At 29.7% G+C, this 21,669-nt stretch overlaps 1 protein-coding gene across 3 annotated transcripts; it reads right to left on the bottom strand.

Moving 5' to 3' along the window:
- Positions 1-212: 212 nt before the first annotated feature.
- LOC109815287 (uncharacterized) lies at positions 213-13,910 on the bottom strand. Of its 3 annotated transcripts, none has more exons than XM_020379958.3 (19): positions 13,519-13,910; positions 12,410-12,718; positions 11,863-12,051; positions 11,580-11,663; positions 10,689-10,748; positions 10,465-10,509; positions 9,357-9,556; positions 7,830-8,300; positions 6,949-7,075; positions 6,664-6,861; positions 6,442-6,531; positions 5,801-5,863; positions 5,184-5,258; positions 5,031-5,081; positions 4,630-4,710; positions 2,114-2,248; positions 1,709-1,816; positions 1,151-1,216; positions 213-583 (listed from the first exon to the last, which is right to left on the bottom strand). In XM_020379958.3, the coding sequence occupies exons 2-19, from the start codon at positions 12,710-12,712 to the stop codon at positions 515-517; spliced, it is 2,415 nt and encodes an 804-aa protein (XP_020235547.1). In that variant the 5' UTR covers positions 12,713-12,718; positions 13,519-13,910; the 3' UTR covers positions 213-514. The 3 variants fall into 3 exon arrangements, with proteins under 3 accessions (XP_020235547.1, XP_020235546.1, XP_020235548.1); XM_020379957.3 differs by having other exon boundaries at positions 12,410-12,721; XM_020379959.3 differs by lacking the exon at positions 13,519-13,910 and adding an exon at positions 13,036-13,479 and having other exon boundaries at positions 12,410-12,721.
- Between the last annotated feature and the right edge of the window lie 7,759 nt (positions 13,911-21,669).

Consider the following 21,669-nt stretch of genomic DNA (forward strand, 5'->3'; position numbering starts at 1 on the left):
ACTTGAAAGAAGCAGCCGAAATGAAATTTAATTAAAATGCTTGAAATTTGAGGAACATTATAACAAATATTCAAGCGTACACTTGGTCTTACCTTTATAATGAATAAAGTATCCATGATTCTTCCCATATGTTTACGAGGATTTAAAAAGCACACTTGGCATTTCGGCTAGCAAGTTCTGTATTATATTTAAAATCATTTAAGCATACAAGGTCGTAAAAGAGGGTTCTGGGGTAACTTTCTCATTATCTTGTGAGCATAAAGCATCGCTTTAAATTTTGGTGTATGAAAAAAATGTCATTTACATAGAATAAAACCTTAATAGCGCTTATTAAGATTCAATAAACTATAACAAATTATATACAGGTTCTGCAGCAAGCCTAAGCAGGTGGAATTTTGCGTTACATGTAGGGAGAAAATTTTAGCTCATATATAATTCGAGAAATTATACAACACTGAACTTGCGTTCAAGCTTTGGAAGGCACTAATACTCCCAAATATTTTGCATTTCAGTACTATTCCTTTTGGAAGAAAGAGAGAACAAGATCCGTATGCACAGAGAAGAGCTGTGTATCCACGAAAAGCTGTTTAGCACAAGAAAACAAAGGAGGAAATTCGCATTAGTAATCTGAGAATAATACCCAAGAACATAAAAGCTCTGCAAAGATTGACATGTGTCAATAAATTACTTGAATAAGATGAACATTCCTAAATTATTCAAGCAAGCTGACAAATAAGTACTGTACTGAACATTTAATATCTCTACGTAAAAATTACTGCTCAATATACAAATCATTCACTTGGTTTCACACACAAATATGCAGGTGGGTACAATTGAGAACTCAACAATCACGTCTGTACACTACATTGTGTGAACCACCCTTGACCATTTTCAAGGTAATTTAGCTAGAAAAAACTGCAGCAAGAAACTGCTTACACTATGCCCTAGTTGTGATCCCAAGATGACAATCATTATGCTTGAATTATATTTTCAAATAAATATATAGATTTTGAAATTGGCTTGACTACTGGGAAATCAGATACATGTGCAAGTCAGTTCAGAATCAGATCATTTAAAACCAGAAAGTAAATAAAGATAATTTTTTTTAAATGATTAGCATAAATTATGATGTAAAGTTCATGAACCAAACCTTCATGAAAGGCCGATCACGATAAGGAAATGAGTCAATGAAACTCTCCTTCAAAAGCAAGGATACCTGAAGGTACAAGCAATCACATTTTCAAATTATTAACTAAAATATGTTACTTGCAATATAAGTTGAAATATTTGCAAATGATGACACTCATGAATTACTATTATTCAATTTACATAATCTTGTTTCAATTATTATTTTAATTACGCTTATTGAACTTAAGAATATGATCATCTGCCTCTCAATGCTTGCCACTTGAGCAAAAGGCAAAGCCTATTATAATTTGCATAAAGAGACGAAGAAAACAGTGGTAAAAGTTTAGCATAGTCAAACCATATTTAAACTTATCTAGCTTGTGTGCCATGTGCCCATGTCACTGAATTTGAAATTATAGCCAATAAAGAATTGTTAAGAAAAGGTAACGCAGTTGAGTTATTAGAGAAAGATTTCCCTCTAAAGAATTACGGTGTTTCTTTGATTAAAGAAAAAAACTATTAAGACTAGATAACAGATGAAAATGTAATGCAGATTGCTGTCAAGACAAAAAACACGGACCTTATCGTCATTGGATTGTACATTGGTTATAGTATGAGAACGAATGTTATAGCAAAGGGAATCCAAATAAGACCTCAACACCGATAAGAACCCCTTGGCAGCTTCTATCTGTGGGGAAAAACAACATACGATGAGGATATAACATTATAGTGACATGATTGTTGAAAATCTGACATAGAATTCTATAAATCTATCACAAACTACTCGTATTTTTTAAAGCAATATATTGATGAACAATAAGGCAAATGAATACCTGGTACTTTAAAAATGGCTATTAAATACTTGACATGTTTTACATGCAAGCATGTCAAACTAAAAGACCCTAAAAAGAGATAGACAGAAAACCCGAAAGAGGGACATAAGGGAGCATAATGTATAATAATAAGATGATTCATAAAGGCACACCTGCACTTCCGTGCATTCAAACACCGGCCTTCTACTACCCAAGTAGCTTTCTCCCACAAGAATTGCATGATAAGGACGCAATGAAGAGATTAATTCTTTCTGCCTTGGGAGTTGAGGTATAGTTGATGACTTCACCTATTGTTAAAAAACAGTATTTTGATAAGAGAACATGTATATCTCTCTGTAACTTGAAAATAAAGTATAGACAGAAGTTAGAATATATAAAATTCAAATAATTGAGAAGCTAAGCTCCAATCATTTTCAGTGCACAATTAAAGGAAACCTGCACTCACATAACCCCACAATACTTTTTTATCTTACTTTTCAACTTCAGAAACAATATATACTCCGATAAAACAATTTGTTGAATTATTGTCATATGTAGAGCAAGAGCAAATAAAACATAACATCTCTTAAGAAAATGGATTATGGACCTATCTCAACCTTACAAAACCCACTTGTAAGATAAGAATTGTTCTTTTATTTAAATACACTTTTAGTCATATCACTAAACAATATAGGACCTCCAACAACCTCAAAGACCAAAAAACAATCAAAGTTCTAGATTGGGTGTGGGGACTGACTTTAAAAATACTTGAACTGAAAAAGACTCAACAAGATCATAAGATTTGAGTTTAGTAACGTGCTGAAATGCTTTAAATTAATTACATTAATTTCCATATATCAGGATGTAAATTGTACAAATTTAATTCTGGTTGTGGTTATATTTGACCTTTAAATATTAAAAATTCGTTGTGATGGAACAATCACAATTCCAACAAGTTAAAATAGACAAGAAACAAACACAACCAATGACAACCTTTTAGAGATTTAAGGCCAAATAACACTGCCAGAGTTAAAATAAGCAACAGTGAATGCATCTCAATCAAAGGAAAAGAAACAATAACAATTCCAACATGTTTAGTTATGAAAACAATCTCATATGCTCTTTATGTACCTAACATTAACCAAAATTTGCTCCATGTTGGTTTATAGAAAATAAATTATAAGATCCTTTTGTAAATTAGCACTCTCTTATTTATAACACTACTGGCAAATAAAATTCTAAGGGTTAAAATGAAAAGTAAAAGCTTTTCATTTGATCCAACAGAGAAGGAGCAAATAGACTGGTATGCTGAAGTCACCACCATACATGTAGTTGATCAAGATGTTAGTCGTCACCCTCCTAATAATCTAGGTAGCATGATTAAAATAGATAAGAAAGAGGTGGTTACTTCTATGGCCATGCTGAATACTGAATTGCCTTCAAAGAAGCCAGGAAACTGGCTCATACTTTCAATCAAGAAAAAATCTACGAAATCGAGTCCAAGGGCTAAGGTAACAATGTCAGTTGCTTCTATTAAAGAGTGAACCGGTTCAAATCCCATTAAAAAGGGGAAAAAGCATGTTTTCTGTGAACCAAAATGAAAAAGCAACTTTGGTTTGTTACACAAATTGGCAGACTTGTTCACAGGATCACTTCCGGATGACTAGTTTGATATTTAAAGCAAAAGATTGGAATTTACACTTCATAAAGCAAGGAATGTTGAATATTTGTTTTACAACTGCAAATTATGATCCCTTTATTGTTTTGAGTTTTATTGAATAGGTTGCTACCTTTATTTAGGAGACAGTTTGTTTCTTTGTTTCAGTAGATGTTCTAGAATATAATTAAGTTACTAGTTTGTTAAGTTTATTCCGAGTAGCATATATGTAAACATTGACTGATGAATACAGTTGAATTCCTCTGTAGCATTCTGCATTTTTCTTCTTTTCAATTTAAATATTCCTTCCTCAAGTCTGAGTATCTTTGGTTCTCAAATTTTCTACTAAAAAGCAACAATTTATATGTGAAATTCTATAATCCATTATAATTAAAAAGAAAGGGATTCAAATTGATTTAAACTTTATATATTATTTATTAGGAGAGATTTACCCGTCTAGCTAGTTTACCTTACTCCACCCAAAACCCTGACCTTGGCCTCCAAAAAATTCAACTCATTTGTTCTCATGTTTACTCAGTGAGCATATAAGGTATTATTTGAAACACTAATGAAAACCTAAATGCAAATTATCAAATTAGTAAAATTGAATGTTGCCTAGGTAAATCCCATCAATCTACCATATCACAGAACAAAAAGAAAATAAGCTATTAGTCCATTTTAATATTCACCAAATTCAGCAAGTTATAAACCTTAGTTATATATGAGCTATTTGAGCGGTTACCATATGAAAAAAAAAGAGCTGCCAATTTGATATCAGATAATTTTTAAGGAAAACAGAATATGAAACTGTGAATGTATGTCACAAGCAAATAATAATATTCCAGCAAGTATGAATTCAACAATGTGTATAGTAATGTTTTCTTCATTTGCAACCATGATTTTTTTCAAGATAATAGGATAGAAGTAGTCATGTATATTGTATACTATTTCTCAACAAATACAATATTGTTGTTGGGGGCAGAACCGTCATTATATGGCATTGGGGAACAGAAAAAGAGAAAAAATACACACCTGGTTTCTGTTGGCGTCAATCAGGATAACATTATTAGTCAACTTTGACTGAACTTCATTGGTTTTGTTCTTGATACCAACCTAGAGTATCAATTTTGTAGCAAGTCAGATGTCATATATGATATCATTAACAGAAAAGGTCAAATATAAAAAACAGCTGAAACCAAATTTCGAACTGCACACTACAGAAACCACTCTAATTTTAATGTTCAAATTTGTGAATGATAATATTAAATGAGTTCTATGAGCTCCAACACTATATTTTCAATATCATTATCTAAGTAATAATGGGGCATGTACAAGAGCAAGCCCTGAACATGGATTTAAAAGAACAGATAATTCCAAAATCTAAATACATATAACCACTGGCTGACTTAAAGCAAAGAAACCAGAATACTCACTATGTAAGGGACAGGTGCATCCAGAAACTCAAGCATGTCATTTGGTAAAACCTGGAAGAGTGTGTTCTAATCAAATACTAAGGTGGAGAAGTGATATTTAAAATATTAGGAAAAATAATATTGAATTTTAATCTGAAAGGAGAGAAACCAAACTGGCATTAGCAAGCTTTGCCATTGGTAGGGCCGAATTAGTGGAATAACTGATAAAACTGAAGCAGACAGGATTCCCTGTTCATGAAAATGTTCCCATTAAGGACTAAAATGAAATATCAACAATTCAAGTGAGATGCTAATTTCTGACAATTAAATTCTCCAAATCAGAAAATCCATGATTGGATCAAAACTCAAAAGCACAGTATAGCTATCCATATTTCATTGTAAATGTAATCAAATTGTAAAAGAGGACAAGCACACTCACTGTCTGAAAATAATTAAACATGACTTTTAGGGTTGTACATTATAAATAAGTAGCAATATGGATGATCAAATATGCATGAGCGCATCAGCAAGGCCAAAATGGGAACATCAAAATTCAAATTCAATTGTAGCTATTACTAATAGTGCAAGGGCAAGAAACTCAAGTACAAATATAATTACAGCCGTTCCTATCAGTAGGGGACAGTAATAAATGAATAGCAATAAATCTGGAGGGAAAAAACATGTATAAGTGTCCAACCAATGACTCAGATAACATTAGCATCAATATAAAAATTGAATAGAGACTAATAATCTTCATAATATCATTACTAACTTTGAGGAACAAGACATACCAAATTAGAACAGACAAAAACTGTCTGCTTCTCCAGTAGAGCTCCTGCAAAGAATGTTAACACCTGCAGAATGGACATACAATCAAACCAACATGTAGCTGTAAATTTCCTGGACAAACATTAAGAAACCAGCACACGAGATTCCAACTCCAGGGCAGCACTAAGTTAATGCCATCTAGGCTGTCATACTTATTATTTAATCCCATCCCATGAACTTCGAATGTTTATAGACGTGTTTATTATCATGTATCAACCCTAATTGGAATTGATTTTCTTTCCTATAAATCAGTTGTTATATCTTTTGAAATCCATAATCTCAGCTTTTCAAAGCTGCTGACTATTTGATAAAAATGGCACATAGAGCAATTAGTTTTTCCAAAATGGTTTTCTTGATATTTTTTACATGGTTCTAGAGATTAGGTGAACATGTCATGACATCCATGATGCATAACCTCCCCTCCCCCCCCCCCCCCCTTCTCTTAATTTAACAACAATTGAAGTGACCAAATCAATTATTAATACTAGATCTCATTAAATCTAGAAGCAGTAGTTACTAATAGAGTAATAAATATCCACAAATGTTACAATATTTGGTATAAGAACATAGATTCCAGATAATACTAAGTTAAAACAGAACCTACATTTTCAAGTCTCAAGGTACCACATATACATGCTACAGCCCATATAGATAACGCAGTTGCCTCCTCCTCAGCCAGAATAGAATTATATGCCTGAGAGGAACAAACAAAACAAAGTATTTTCATGAGCCTATGACCATCAAACATGATACAACACAGAAGACACATCTTAAATTTTAAGAGGAGATAAAGCAATTTAATCCCATCATAATTAATGTAACATACCTCTGCTAATTCCAGACTGGTACTGCAAGATTTCAAATCAAAGGTTGTACCAGCTAAATGTAAAATTGTCTCATCTGGTCTGTGATATTCCAAGGGATGCAGGTGCTCCAAAGGATGAAACCGAAGTGTCGAGCCCCTTGCAGGGCAACCTAAGCTATAATACTCACTTATAATCTGTAATGGTCCACAGTTATTTGCCTGGGAATTGATAAAAGTAACATCAGCAATAAAAATCAAGACACATTCCAGAAAATAACAGTAAAAGGTGCATTTAAAACTATAAACCTTAGCCCATTCAAGAATATCATGTAGGTCATTTAAATCCTCTTGGCCAGAGAATGAAGCATCTTCTGTCTCGGTATCATCCGCATCACTCCTAAAATTTCTGTCTTCACAAGGAGAAGACTGAAAACTGCATGAAGCAGATTTTAAGATGCATCATATATAAGAAATGGACACCAATCATGCCCAAAATATCCTTCACAACAAGGTGAACCAAGAAAACAGCATAAAACAGACCATATGTTTTATATAACCACTTGGAAGAAGGGAACAAACACAAAAATATAATATACTACAATACTACAAAGCATAGTCAATCCAAAAGATAACTGTGTAAATACATCAGGATTTGTTTTGGATAAGTAATTACATTTTATTAGAAAGAAAGAAGAAATGTGAAAGAAAAAAATAAATATGTAATTCTATGTACAGGAAGTAACCTCAAAAAGAAAAAGAAACCACACCAGATACTAAGTAAGAAACACAATGGGTAGCTACTGTGACTCATTCTATGTCTACATTATTCCACATCAACTCATTCCATATAGCATACACAAGTATACACCAGGGAACATGATAATAATTAATACTACTTTTTCATTCCCATCTAGCATAAATCAAGATCCACCAGCATCTGCTGTCAAATGATGTCAACAATAAGCAAGTAACAGAAAATTCTTTGAACCAATATAAAATAAAAGTACATCAAACAACTCACAAAACAGACTCATACAATAACATTTTGTTATTAGTACTTTTAGATCTGATTGCTAAAGAGAACATCCATTATACCAGAGAAAGCACAGTAACATCCATTACGTAGTGTTAAGTTCATATAAAATAAACACAGATTAAATGCACTGGACAATCACAATGTCTTGTACCTGCAGGAAGATTCGGAACTTTCATACTGGCAATACCGCAGAAGTGGTAGAATAGCATTTGGTAAACGCCTATCTTCTGACTGTTTGTTTGTTACAAAAGCATCTCCATACAAATCACTATCTTCAACATTTGTAGGGACAGATTCTTTGACAATTTTTCTATCAGTTTCAGGATCAATATGCACAGCATTGTGATCATCAACTCCCTCCTTAAATGTATGCAGCTCCTCATTAAGCATTTGTTTCTCAGGATTATTACTATCATCCTCAATGTTCTCAGGTGAGGAATTTCTTAGGCTTGATTGAGAAATCCTTGGATTTTCATTGTGTCTATCTTCCAATCTATCATTCACCAACATGCACTCTGAATTTCCCCCCAAATTTTCTTCCTCACAGCTACCTTCAATGTATTCTAAATTTAAATCTCCAACACTTCTTGTCAACCGCTCTAGCCGTTCTTGCATGAAGATGCTACAGAGATATCAGTACAATAAGTCAAGCAAAAACATAAAATTATAGCATAAATTGTCAGGCTAGATGGCAAACAATTCAAACATTCCAAGTATCACACATAACAATAAATGTGAGCATATAATAAGCAAAATAATTTTACCAAATACCCAAATCACAAACATCATGCCATCATATTAGCTACCAAAACTAAAGCAACAACAAACCAACCTTATCCCATGAGGTGGAGTTGATTACATGGATCATTCAATTCCTTTGGGCTCTATTAAAATCAATGTCTTTTTTAATGGTCTCTCCCAATGTTTTCTAAGACTTGCTCTACCCTTACGACACTAAGAATCTAAATTATGGAAAATATTTCACTTTATCTTCCAAATATATTTATTTGAAAAGGCCCTGCAAGAGGTAAGAAATATAATTACAAGCATTGAAATCTTAAGCTGAGGGACAAATGAAAAGAAAGAAAAAAAAACAGACAAGTTTAAAGTTTTATTCACCTATGTACAATAGTAAATTTTACTCCTCTATGCACAAGACTAATCTATGTAACAACAAACTACATCTTAGCTCAATTACTTCCGGCCAATATATATTTGCAACACTTAATATTTGGAAATCAATAAAGAAGGCTTTTTTTTCTCCAGCAACCTAAGTTGGGGTGTGCATTTTTAGCCCAATATATGACTTCCTTGCTATTTCCAGCCAAGTTTTTTAGTTCATTAATTTAAGAAATGCAAATATTCAAAACTGAAAAATGTTCATGTTAGTATATTTAAGCAATTAGAATGACAAGTCAATTTCACAAAATATACAAAATACTAGCATGTACATGTTTCAAAAAGTACAACTACACATCAATCCCATAAACCCTCACCAGATCAGGATTTAATTAACACATTTTGGTGCATACAATGATACAAGACACAACAGACCATTTGCTTAACTAACAGAACCATCCTTCCAAAAATTAACAGAATAAATAACAAGATATAGCAAATATCATCGATATCTCATCCCTCGTAGGGGAGGGAACTCAGGATTCTTATGAATACCTACCTATTCAATACACCAAAGTGCAATTCAAAAAATGGGAGCCTTGACAGAATGCAGTAACATCTCTGTGTGGTTAATATATGGCGTTTCCAAGAAGAATAAGTTGACTGCTTATCAGAAATCAGGGAGAGCAATCCAGAGGGTTTTTGCACTAACTCTTCTACTAAGACACAGCACCCATAAAGTGTTGAATTATCAGCACCCTGTGTTTTAACAATGCCCAAAAAAGAAGTAGCATTGTGAGTACAGGAATGAGTACAAAATAAATAAATATATATATATATATGAGAGACTTACAGTTAAAGGAGAATCAATTAAGAATTCAAACTTAATGATCAACTAAACAAATGACCAATCAATAGTTCCTTAAGACATGGTATACTTGGTGGACAAATTTGAAAAGAAAAGGAAGTATTAGCTATTTAGCTAATCACAAGGCCAACAAAATTTGTTTTCCTTCAAACTTGACGGGAAATTTGAAGTTAATTTAAGAATGACATGAAAAATATACATACTTTGCACAGGCAACTAGAAGTGGGTTCTGAGCTTTAATGGGAGTATATGAGCCTTTTATGCACCAAGAGGTAAACCTCAAAACTTACAGATGTAAACCAAGGTATATTAAGGTCCAAAAACAACTACCAAAGAATACAAAACGAACACTGGTCCAGTCACAAACCTCTTCAAATGGAGAAAAGGAATTCTTGATTAAAATATTTGCATCTTAGGACCAAGTTACAACTAAAGTGGTTAATTAAGTCCAGAAGTGATCATTCATTAACCACTCTGAATATTGTTATACAATTGCGTGGTTAAATGATTCTAAACAGTAACTTTTTTTCAGTAATTTTTCAAATAACATTTGCCAAGAATAATTTAGAAAGATACATTATACTGGAGAGAATAAAATGAAAAGATAGATGAATAGTATATTCCAGTAACAAAATACGTAGTTCTAAAACACATTTCTAAGGGTTTCTTGTAATCAAATTTTCATCCTTAGAATATGTTGATGTAAGGAAGAGAGAGAGAGAGAGAGAGAGAGAGAGAACATAAGTATAAGGAAAAATGAGAAGTTGCAAAAATGTAACAATTAGATGACTTTAGTTACCTGCAATCTAAATACAAAAGACAGGTCCCTTTGTTTAAGGTGTTCCTGCATACATCAATATACAAACACAAGTGAGCATCGGTGTTTAAAAACTTGGACACCTCCAACTTCATCATAAAAATCGGTCGTCTGATATACTGGGTCTGTATACAATGAAGTTGTAGATGCAAACTGCAAAGTAACCAGATTGACAACGCAATATATAATTTCAGACGGTTTGTTACCTGCCCATAAAGAATTTCGTTCAACTCACTCATGGAAGGGGTTCTCTCAACAGCATTAACCTAAAATCAGAGCCAGGAAAAAGTAAAACCTAAGTATAAGCTCTATAAATATTACTGACATGAAAATAAATAAATAAATCTGTGACTCATTTTACATACACATAATTCAATAAAAATTGAGTATTTGAATAACTGATGCAAAAATTTAAATACAAAGTAATATTGATCACTCTGATTCATCGAGTAGTTATTTGTATGCTAACATACTGTGTGCACCTAATCAAGGTAAAAAGTGTTTACTTAAATAACAATGATGTTCTCTTAGTCTTTTAGCTTTTCATGGGAATCAATCCTTATTTATCCCACCCAACCCCATCCTGGCTGCTTCAGCTATACCAAGATGGCATTAAGTATGTTATTTCAAAATAACAAAATCAATAAATTCAAACTCCAGTAAAAACAAAAGAAAATAGCACCAAAGACAGACAGACCCAGGAAGATAAAGTTTGAAACCATTTTATGAATTAAAAGCATCTTTTACATCAGATTAAATTGTGGACGGAAATATCTCTCCAAAAGCTACAACTTTTCCTGATCTTTTCTGTTTGTCAAAACAATAAGCTAATGCTAGAGGTCCTTCAAAACAAAAGAAAATACCAGTGCCTTTTCCACAATATCAAACTGTGGGAGGTCAGGGGGAATATCTCTAAAAAAGCTACAATTTCTTCCTAATCTTTTATATCATAAAAATAGTTCCCTAATTCTATATGTAATTTTTTCTCAATATTTATCTGAAAATAATATTGATAATGATTATGATGATGACAGTATCAGTAATGACATAAAATGAATGGGGGTAATAACTAGAAGTTCATTGTGCATACACCTAACCTCCAAGCCTCCTGGGAAGCAGAAAGAGAAAAGATCCTTGTCTTTAAGAGGCAGCTGTTTTTCTGGAGGGTAAACAAATAAGACCTGGAAAAAAAAATGAATATACAGTTTTCAAGATACCAATACATGTGAACACAAGACTAATATTCAGAATAGAAGCCAATGAAATTGTAGTGGACATAGCAGTAATACTGTTGTAAAAAAAAAAAAAAAAAAAAAAAAAAAAGGACCAGAGGCAGCAAGAATAACTATCACAATAATAGTAGTAGAAGAAATTCAAAACCTGAGGTTCTAGATTAGGTTCTACACGGGAATGATTCTGATAGCCAAGTGCACTTCTCAATTTACCAGGGCTTTCAGATTTTCTTGAAAAATATTGCCTTTGCAGTGCCTGAATATCACAATTAGGATGAAGTCCAACGACAACCATGCTTTCAAACAGCCTTGTTGGCTCCTTCCAAGACCTATGGTCCTGTGAACTCAAATATAAAGGAGTGAATCAGTGTCTTAAAACAACCCAACTTCAGGGACAATTTAGTTTGAGTTTGTGTGCTGAATCAAACAGAAAAGGCACAACTAAAAAGAATGATAATGACATGTAGCAAGAAGAAACACAAGTAGATATGATGGTTTAAGGCAAAAGGGAAAACAGCTGAATGTTCAAGTAAGTAACTGATGTAAGCCAAACTGCTAAAGGAAGAACAAATAAAAATAAAAATAAAAAAAGACCAAAATCCAACAGTAACAAGCAACTTAAATTTCTTTATAGCATATACTAGAAAGAGTATGATGAACATCTAGTTCTCATGAATTCAATAACAAGATTTTACCAAGTACTGCAACTGAAAGTTTTCAGCCCATTGACGCTTCTGCGATGTCAAGATTTCCGGATTGTAATTTGCATATTGAACATCAGAAGGGCGAGAAAATCCTTTTATCATTTTCGTAACTTGATGCTGCAGTTTTTGAAGTTGACTGCCACCATGATCATTTTTAGATGAATATATCACAGATGGTCTTGGAGAATTCATAGCAGCAGCGACAGCTCTAGCCACATCCTCCGTTGTCTGCATAAAAAATGAAGCACCCCAGCTAGGACTACCTGACTCTTCCTCCTTAGTCATTCCAGCCATTTGTTCCTTCTTAAGCATAACAAACAATTATTTAGATAAGTAAAACCTTCTCAGAAGCAAGATCGATTCAAAGAAAATATCATTCAAACAAAAGCTACAATAAATCTCAAATCCATTATAAAATGTGAATGCTTGAGTATCATGGAAGCCAAAATAAAAAATATAATAAAAAATAATATATATATATATATATATGAAGAAAAAAAAAAGAGCAAAAGAAAGTAAAACATAGTGACAGCTTCGAACAAATATACCAACAAGTCACCAAAACATTCATATGCTTAAGAACTTCAAATTTATTCATTAAACATAGCAATCCGCACCTAAGAACACGTGATATCGAGCTCTTTAAAAGTGCCATCAGCAAACTATTAAGCAAACCAAACGATGATCCTGGCATAAACTGGTTCCAGAATCGCATCATTTCATAAAAATAACTAAACCCCTAAAAGCTTCCACATATACCTTGTCATCAAACGACAAGCATAAATTTTTTATTTAAAAAAAAAAATCATTTTTATCACTAATAACATAAGCTATCCGATGTCATAGCTTCTTCAAAGTAACACCAGTAACTATCTTCTGTTTCACGTTCTACTCCGTCAGTTACACAAAGAGGGTGAAAACCCGATGCACAAATCGAACGATAATTATGATATACATAAAAATAAAAAATTGAATTGAACCACCACGAAACCAAAAAAAAAAAAAGTATGAAAAAGGAGAATAAGAAGATTGAATTGAACTGGTACACAGCCGAAACTAAAATTGGAAAAAGCAGAAAAATTAAAAAAGAAAAAGCTCACCTGGAAACAGCGGAATAAATGAAATAATAGAAAAGAGAGAGAGAGAGAGAGGGTTAAGGCTGAGATAAAGCTTTGAAGAAAGGGTGGAAAAGGTTGAACAGAGAGAGAGAGAGAAAGAGAAGTGATAATTAAGATTAATTAATATATGAAGTTCTTTGAATCTTCAGGTAGTTTTTATCTTTTGTATTAAAAAGGTGGTTAGAATGAGAAATGGTGGAGAAAGAGGAAAAAGTGTGTGATTAGGGTAAATGAATTGAATGAGGCAGTGGTGGCAGTAGAAGCTTCGTGCGCGTCGAAACCAAAAGAGTATTCTATTAGTACTCTAGTGTTTGGGGGCAACCAGGAACGTCGGTTTCTTTCTGCTGCTGCGTTTTTGTTTCCATCCTTCCATCTCATTCACACTTCCAGATTCTACTACCTTAATACCCGTCTTATTTTTTTGTCTCAATTAATTAATTACTACAATAATAACATTTATTACCATGTTAATGGTTATAATATTTTTTTTTATGAATAATTTTTGTCCCAAAATTTTACTTTTTTTGGAACCATTTTGGCAATTTTAACGAAGAAATCAATTTTTTTTTTAAATGAGAAGTTTAAATTAGGAAAAGGAGACCAATTGTGTAAAATGGAAGTTAACTATTCATTTCTTTAAAGATTTTTAATAAAATTATAGATTGTTTATTTCATTTTCAAAATAAATTTACACACAAAAAAAATATAAAATATGACAAAAATTATCATAAATTCTAATTGGTAAGAGTAAAGCAGCTTAACTAAGTAATCACCTTAGCAGAATTAAAGAAATCAAAATTAGTGTAACACACAATATAAATGTTTATTTTATATAATATAATAATAATATATTTATTGTATATTATTATATTATAATTGAAATTTGTAATAAATAATTTATATTATGATGTATGTTTTTTATGAAGTAATGTAAACTGTTAATATTTAAAATATTAAAATTTAATTTAAAAGTAAAAATAAAAAATAGAAAGTTAAAACATTTTCATTGAAAAATGGTCTCCAATTTATACAGAGAGATTATTATATTGGTATAAATCCTTGTATGATTCCTGATTTATATTATTATTATGTTTTATAGCAACAACGATATCCAGGACCTTTAACAAATTATCAACATTTCACTACACGCTATTGAATAGTAATAATCATTCGTATGTCTACTCATAATATGTACGAGTATTTTGATTAAATATATGCTTTATAAAATAATAAATACATTAAAAAAAATAATTTATTTTATTAATTTAATGTTATAAAATCTATTTTATTTATTTTTAAATTATTGTAATATATTATTTTATGATAATAAAAAAATTATATAATATTTATAAATTAATACATATAACTATGAGTTTAATATATTTTTTATCCTATTATAACTTTATAACTAAAGTATATGTTGATAATAATATTATCTTTTACACTAAATTTTTTGATAATGAAGATTTTATTGAGTTCATTCCTACGCTGCAACATATAATATAAATTCTATATTTTATTCTTCAACATCTATTATATAATAATAAAAGTGAGGTTTAGGTTAAAGTTGTTAATTTGAACTTAGTTCGATGGATTGATCTAACCAATCCGAAAATAAGGTCAAGTTAAAATAGATGGTCTAAATAGAATCGAATCATTTTGACCTGACACATTAAACCCAACAAGTTAAATGGTCTCAAGTTAAGCTAGCCTACAGGCTTATGGGTTGACTTATTAAACTAATAATTGAAATAATTTAAATTAATATAAATTTGTAGTGTAGTGTGTTACAAAATAATAGAAAAAATATAGTAATTCTAAAATAGTAATAGTCTTTCATTTTTATTTTTATTTTGTATTTGTTTGTACTTTCAAGTTTAAAGTTAAAGTTAACCGTTATGAGAGTTTCGCCACTCTCATAATTCTATTGCCCCCTTAATGGCTTGATCTCTTGATTCATTATCTAAGTTTTGTTTGTCAAAGAAGACAAAGTCATAGTCGCGTGCTCCTCTATACTTATAGGGTGCAAAACATGATACCACTTCACTCTATAAAAAAAACTTTCTTTCTCTTTATGATGTGATTTTTTTTCTGCTCAGCTATTCAAATGTATTTATTATCTAATAAGTCCTTTTTTGTTATGATATTTTTCCCATCTCGTTTCAATTATCATTTGTTGCTTTATTACATGTTGATGCTACCCCTAGTTCCAACTCTTACAAAATATCAAGTATGTTATTTTATTTTTTAAGGCTTATGTTGTGTAGACTAAAAATTGTGAAATGAATTTTGGCTTGTCATTGCTTGTGAACTAAACTAAGAATTATATTAGTTTATTGTTACTTTATAATTCATTATGGGAACTATAATTTGAACGAATAAAGTTATTTAATTTTGAATATTGCAGTCAAGAATGTTGGTGATAGTTTTGATAGTATGGTGGATGATTTAGATACAATAGAAACTTTATCTAACACAAAGAGAGCCTATCGTTGTTACTAATCCTTCTAATCATGTTATAACTTTTATTTTTCTTTTTCATTGTAAAAAATATATATTTAATTTTTTTAATTAAGTATATTTTTTTAATTAGGCCAATTTGGCTTGATGGCCCCACATGGGTCAAGTTGAGTCATTAAATGGCAACCTACAAAATATATATAGGTCAAGCCAGCCTAACTTAAAATAACAATTGATTTGTGTAGGTCAAGTTAGGTCATGCCAACTTGGTTGTCTGACATGTCTAGTTTAGGTGTTTTAATTTAATTATATGTGATTAAATGGTGTTTTGTTGTTATGAATGTTGTTAAAGCTCTGAGAGTTTAGGAACCTTAAGAGTTAAGTTGTCTTTGAGGTAGTTGAGTCAGGTGTTAAGTTAGTTTAACTTAAGGAAAGGTATGTAAAAAAATTTTAAGACGTGAACCTTATAAGTTCATATTTTAAGAAAGTCTAGAGAAAAGTTCTCTTAAGATTGAATCTTTCTTCTCCATTTTCTTCTGAAAATTCTTCTTCAATCATTCCCTATAGTTGATTTAAGAGGATGGAGTTGAGGATTCAAAGCTTTTAAAGCTAAGAATTTGAGTTCGGTGGAAGATGTACGACGATCCTAGAGACTTCAAGTTTCGTCATTTCCCTTTTATTTTTGAGCTTCTTGAGGTAAGGGAAGCTTGTTAAATTTAACCTATTGACGCATGAGTGTTCAGGTTATTTATAATCATTTTGTGTAGTTGAGTTGTATGAATTTATGATGAGATGAGTTAAAGAACACACAATATGTGCAACCAGAACGGGTCGTTCTGGTTCTAGGTGCATTAAATAAATTTGGCATCCACCTATGCATCTACGTGACATCCACCTGGCATCCACGTGACCAACAATTAACTCTGTTTAAATAATTTAGACGGAAGTTCGACATTGCACTAATTTAAATTATTAGGGACCAAATTAAAACTAAAAATTAAAGTGGGACTAAATTGAAACAAAAAAAATATTATAAAGGACCAAATTAGTATTTTAACCCAAATTTAATTACTTCAGAATATTTAATATACACTACGTTTGAAAAAACATATATGTATAACAGTATAAGTCATTATATTTTAAAATGATAATAAAAATTAATATATTACATTAAATATTAATTACAATCCTAATACCATTAAATTTAAATATAATCAATAAAAATTATAAATCATAAAATTTTATTACAGAAACAAATATTATTTTCAACTAATAATAAGATTAACTTTGTATTAAAACTTACAAATATTTACGTTTATTATTTAATATTTTCAACCTCCATTAAATATAGAGACATTATAATTGAATTTTGGCATTTTACATGTATGCTTTGGAACTTAACTTTATTTTTATATTTAACTAAAATTATAATTTAAACTTATTATTTACCTTTATCTTTACATGTTGTTTTGCAATGCTTAAATTGTTTAAATTATTATATTGATTTTATTGTAATGCAAATCAAATTTAGAAGTATATTATATATTATCGTCTTTTTAGGAACAACGTATATAAATAAATTATAATGAAATATTTTTAAATATTTTTAAAAATATAATATTTTATTTAAATACTATATTATTCTATATTTTTATAATATATACAAAAAATTAATAACATTAATTATTTTTTATTATTAAAAATATAATCTCTTAATTAATGTAATCATTAATATATATATAATACTAATTAAATATAATTTCAAATTATCAATTACTCTATCTTACAATTAATATTAATATTAATATTGGTTTATTGTTGTTTATAAAATAATAATAATTACTATATTATTTATTATTTTAATCGATAATTTAATTTAAAAAAATCCCATAAAATTACTAATTAAATCCAAGAGTCACAAAGAGTTCTATGCATTTTGGTGTAAAATGTAGGAGTGTCCATATATACTAATTAAGCACTAGAACCACTAAAAGGAAATCTATTTGACAATAAATACATCATTTTGACATTAAAATTCTACGAATTTAGGTGTTGACCAAAGCAAGCCTAGAGTATCATGACTATAGTGAATAATAGAGGTTTTGATGCTAAGCACAAGTTGGTCGATGTTAAATGTTAGTGACATAAAATGATTTTTGCTCTCAATGCTTATAATATTAAGCAAAGAAGGTGTCATGCTAACTATTAGGCATGAAATTCTTGTAGAAGTTAGATGTATGGTACTTTTAACCCTTCATGACATTAATTAATGTAAATATTAGTTCATATTTGTAAAATTAAAAGCACGTCATGCAAAAGTTTTTAAATTTTTTTTGTAAACACATGGGGAAGGAATTACATATTATATATTAAACTAAAGAGAAATTCAAAAACTAATTAATTAAAGAAAACATTTAATAAATCTTTAGCAATTAAAAAAGTCATACATATGTTTTAAAAGTCAAAGATAGTTGAAACATAAAAATTTAAAATCAAAACATAATAAATAAAGATTTAATGTCACAATATCACATCTTATAAAGTAAAAACAAAGACTTGGGTCTTTTATTTAGCACTAATTTCAAACTAATTCTCATTTACAAATGATATTTAATCAAAACATAAATAAAACACACAAAAAATGGAGTGAAATAGATTTCTCTCATACTCTTAGTATCAAGCAAAGTTCGTACAACATAATAATAAAACATGTATCAAAGCATATACATTTATAATCATCCACAAACAATATTAATGATCATTTTATACTTGGTCTTATGCCCTAATTCAAGTGATGCCAAGTTCAAAATCTAATCACTCCAAAGTGTATAAAAATAGTCTATAAAAAACGATTGTACCATATGAATATTTGGAACTATGATTTACATTAGGATTCATGGAGAATTCAAAATCATGAAAGGGTACACCAATTACACAAGAACAACATAAGTCATATTTTTCAATTAAATATAATTATTAATTTTAAATTTATTTTTAGTGCCTTTTCAGAACCAACCATATTCGAGCCTCAACGCACAAAAAAAAAAAGAAGAAAAAAGAATTCATTAATTTAATTATTAATTTATTTGTTGTGTCTCTTTCAAAATCAACCAAGCTACGATCGAATACAAAACATTTTTTCCCCAGCACACATAAAACAATTTTTCCATTATGTTAATTATCAATTCATTAATTTATTTGTAGCACCTCTTTCAAAACCAACCATATTCAATCTACGATTGAATGCAAAACATTTTTTTTCCATTAATTTATTTGTCGTGCCTCTTTCAGAGCCAACCATATTCAAGCTACGATCGAATACTAATTACATAAAACTAAATTCAATTTTTTTATATATTTAAAAGATCTAATAAATTTGTTTTAAAAAAAATCTTCTCTGTCAAAAGAAAATCAAGTTAAACTAAACTTCACCGAGCACAGTTAAAAAAAAAGGTTTATTTAGCTTAAGAATTTTTTTTATAATATTTATAAATAATCATGAAAATGTTGTTTTATTTTATACTTTTACTTTAAAACATTATAATTTGATAAAACGATAATGTTTCCACCCTTTTTAAAAATATCTAAAAACAGAAATAAAAATATTTTCACCACTTTTATATCTAAAAAGTAAGAAAAACATGAAAGAAAAACTATAATACAACTAAAATATAGGAAGCATTTTCTTAACCATCCATGTTTCGGCTGAAGAAGACATGTCATTTATTAATCTCGTAAACAATTTGACATGGAAGGAAATAACAGCACTACAGAACGATGAAATTAATCAACTGCGTCCAAATGAAAACTCCTATAGTTAATTAAACAATAATAATATTGTTACCACGTACTAATTATTAATTAACATATGGTGATGGCCCCTAAGAGGCCGTTTCTTAGGTTGGAATGCATGCACCTTGTATTGTACGAAGATGCCATTTGCATCAAATTTGGATAAGCCAAAAACATAATTGTTTAATTTGTTAATTATTCAATTTCAATATGATCTTAATCCTAATCAGCATGTAAATCAAAAAACCCAGAAAAAAAAAAGTGTTATCAATGGGTCAATGGGTCACTTTGTTCCAATACATGATGTAGTACATCATACCAGATCTGGTCTTATGGTCAAAGGTAGATAATTTAACAAAGAAAAATGTTGTTTTATTTTATTTATTTATTTATTTATTTAATCTCATTGAAAGCAAACTGAATGGAACACCAGCTGTATAAAACGCAGTTTTAATCCGGTACGTGGCTCTAATTCCCTAATTTGTGTATTATTTTTTTAAAATAATTATGACTATGATGAAACTTTTATGGCAGACTAAACAAAATAAAGCAACATCAATTTCAACTGATTTTTTTTATTAATAAAAAATATATTACAGATATGACAACAAAATTCAAAATAAAACCTTATACATATATTAACTCAATTACTCAACCCTAATAATTATTTCACCTTGATCTAAATCAACGAAGCAATTAAAATTCATTAATACATAATTAAGTATGAACTGAGTGACTCATAAGATCCAAATTTAGCGATTTTTATGGTTAGTTTAATTTTCATAGTAAATACTTTTACGCTATTAATCATTTGCAAATAATCTTAAATATCACTTTTAAAATAGAGGGACTCTACCTCTACGTTTACAAAATAAAGAAAAATGAAAAAATAAAACTGCAAGTATGTGGAGGTAGCTAGAAGTTGAAATGAAAGGAAGTGTAGTAGTTATAACTTTGAATCGCAAAATATTTTAGAGTTAATCATTTCCCGTGTAAAGTTTTTTACACTAGCAATTAATCATATTTTTTAAATTATTTTATTTTATTTTTATTTCATTAAATAAATAAATGACATGATATTATTAAAAAATATGATTAGTTGTCAGCATAAAAAAAAATTTACACTGACAATATATAAATGATTAACTTAATATTTTATTGTGTACTTGTGTAGAATCGAGAGAGTTATAATATAAGTGAGAGAGTTATAAACCAATTTAAATATATGTTAAATTTGGATTTAAATGTTAATTGCAGATTTATTGCATTTTTTTTATAAGATATAAGTATAATAATGTTCAAGCCAAATAAGGCTACCATATGCACTGAATAGTAATATATATATATATATATATATATATATATATATATATATATATATATATATATATATATATATATATATATATATATATATATATGAATGAAAGGCAGTTACATTTCCAGAATTTAAATTAAAAATAATCTTGTAACAATTAATCTACACATTCCTTATTAGGTGTAACATGAAATTGATGATCTAAAATTTAAATATATGTAATTATATCAAATATAGTTTAATTATGGTTAATAATCTTTATATATTTTTTTCTTCATATTTTTCTATAGTTAATTTTTCATCGATGTAAAGATTGTACGTAACATCTCAGGTTGATTGACTAATTTGGGGTACTTTTCCAAACTATTTACGTAAATGGGACTGTTTTGAAATTATATACACCTTTGAGACATTTTATTATGGTGTCGCTATGGGCTATAGCGACGACACCATTAACACGTGGATTTTTTTAACTCCAAAGAAGCCATGAAAGCCATATTAACAATGTCGCTACAGCCTATGACAACACAAAACGGCTTGAATGAAGTCGCTATAGCTTACAA

This window comes from Cajanus cajan, chromosome 1, assembly GCF_000230855.2.
Source record: "Cajanus cajan strain Asha chromosome 1, NIPB_CcT2T_4, whole genome shotgun sequence".
In the NCBI taxonomy this organism is placed as follows: domain Eukaryota; kingdom Viridiplantae; phylum Streptophyta; class Magnoliopsida; order Fabales; family Fabaceae; genus Cajanus; species Cajanus cajan.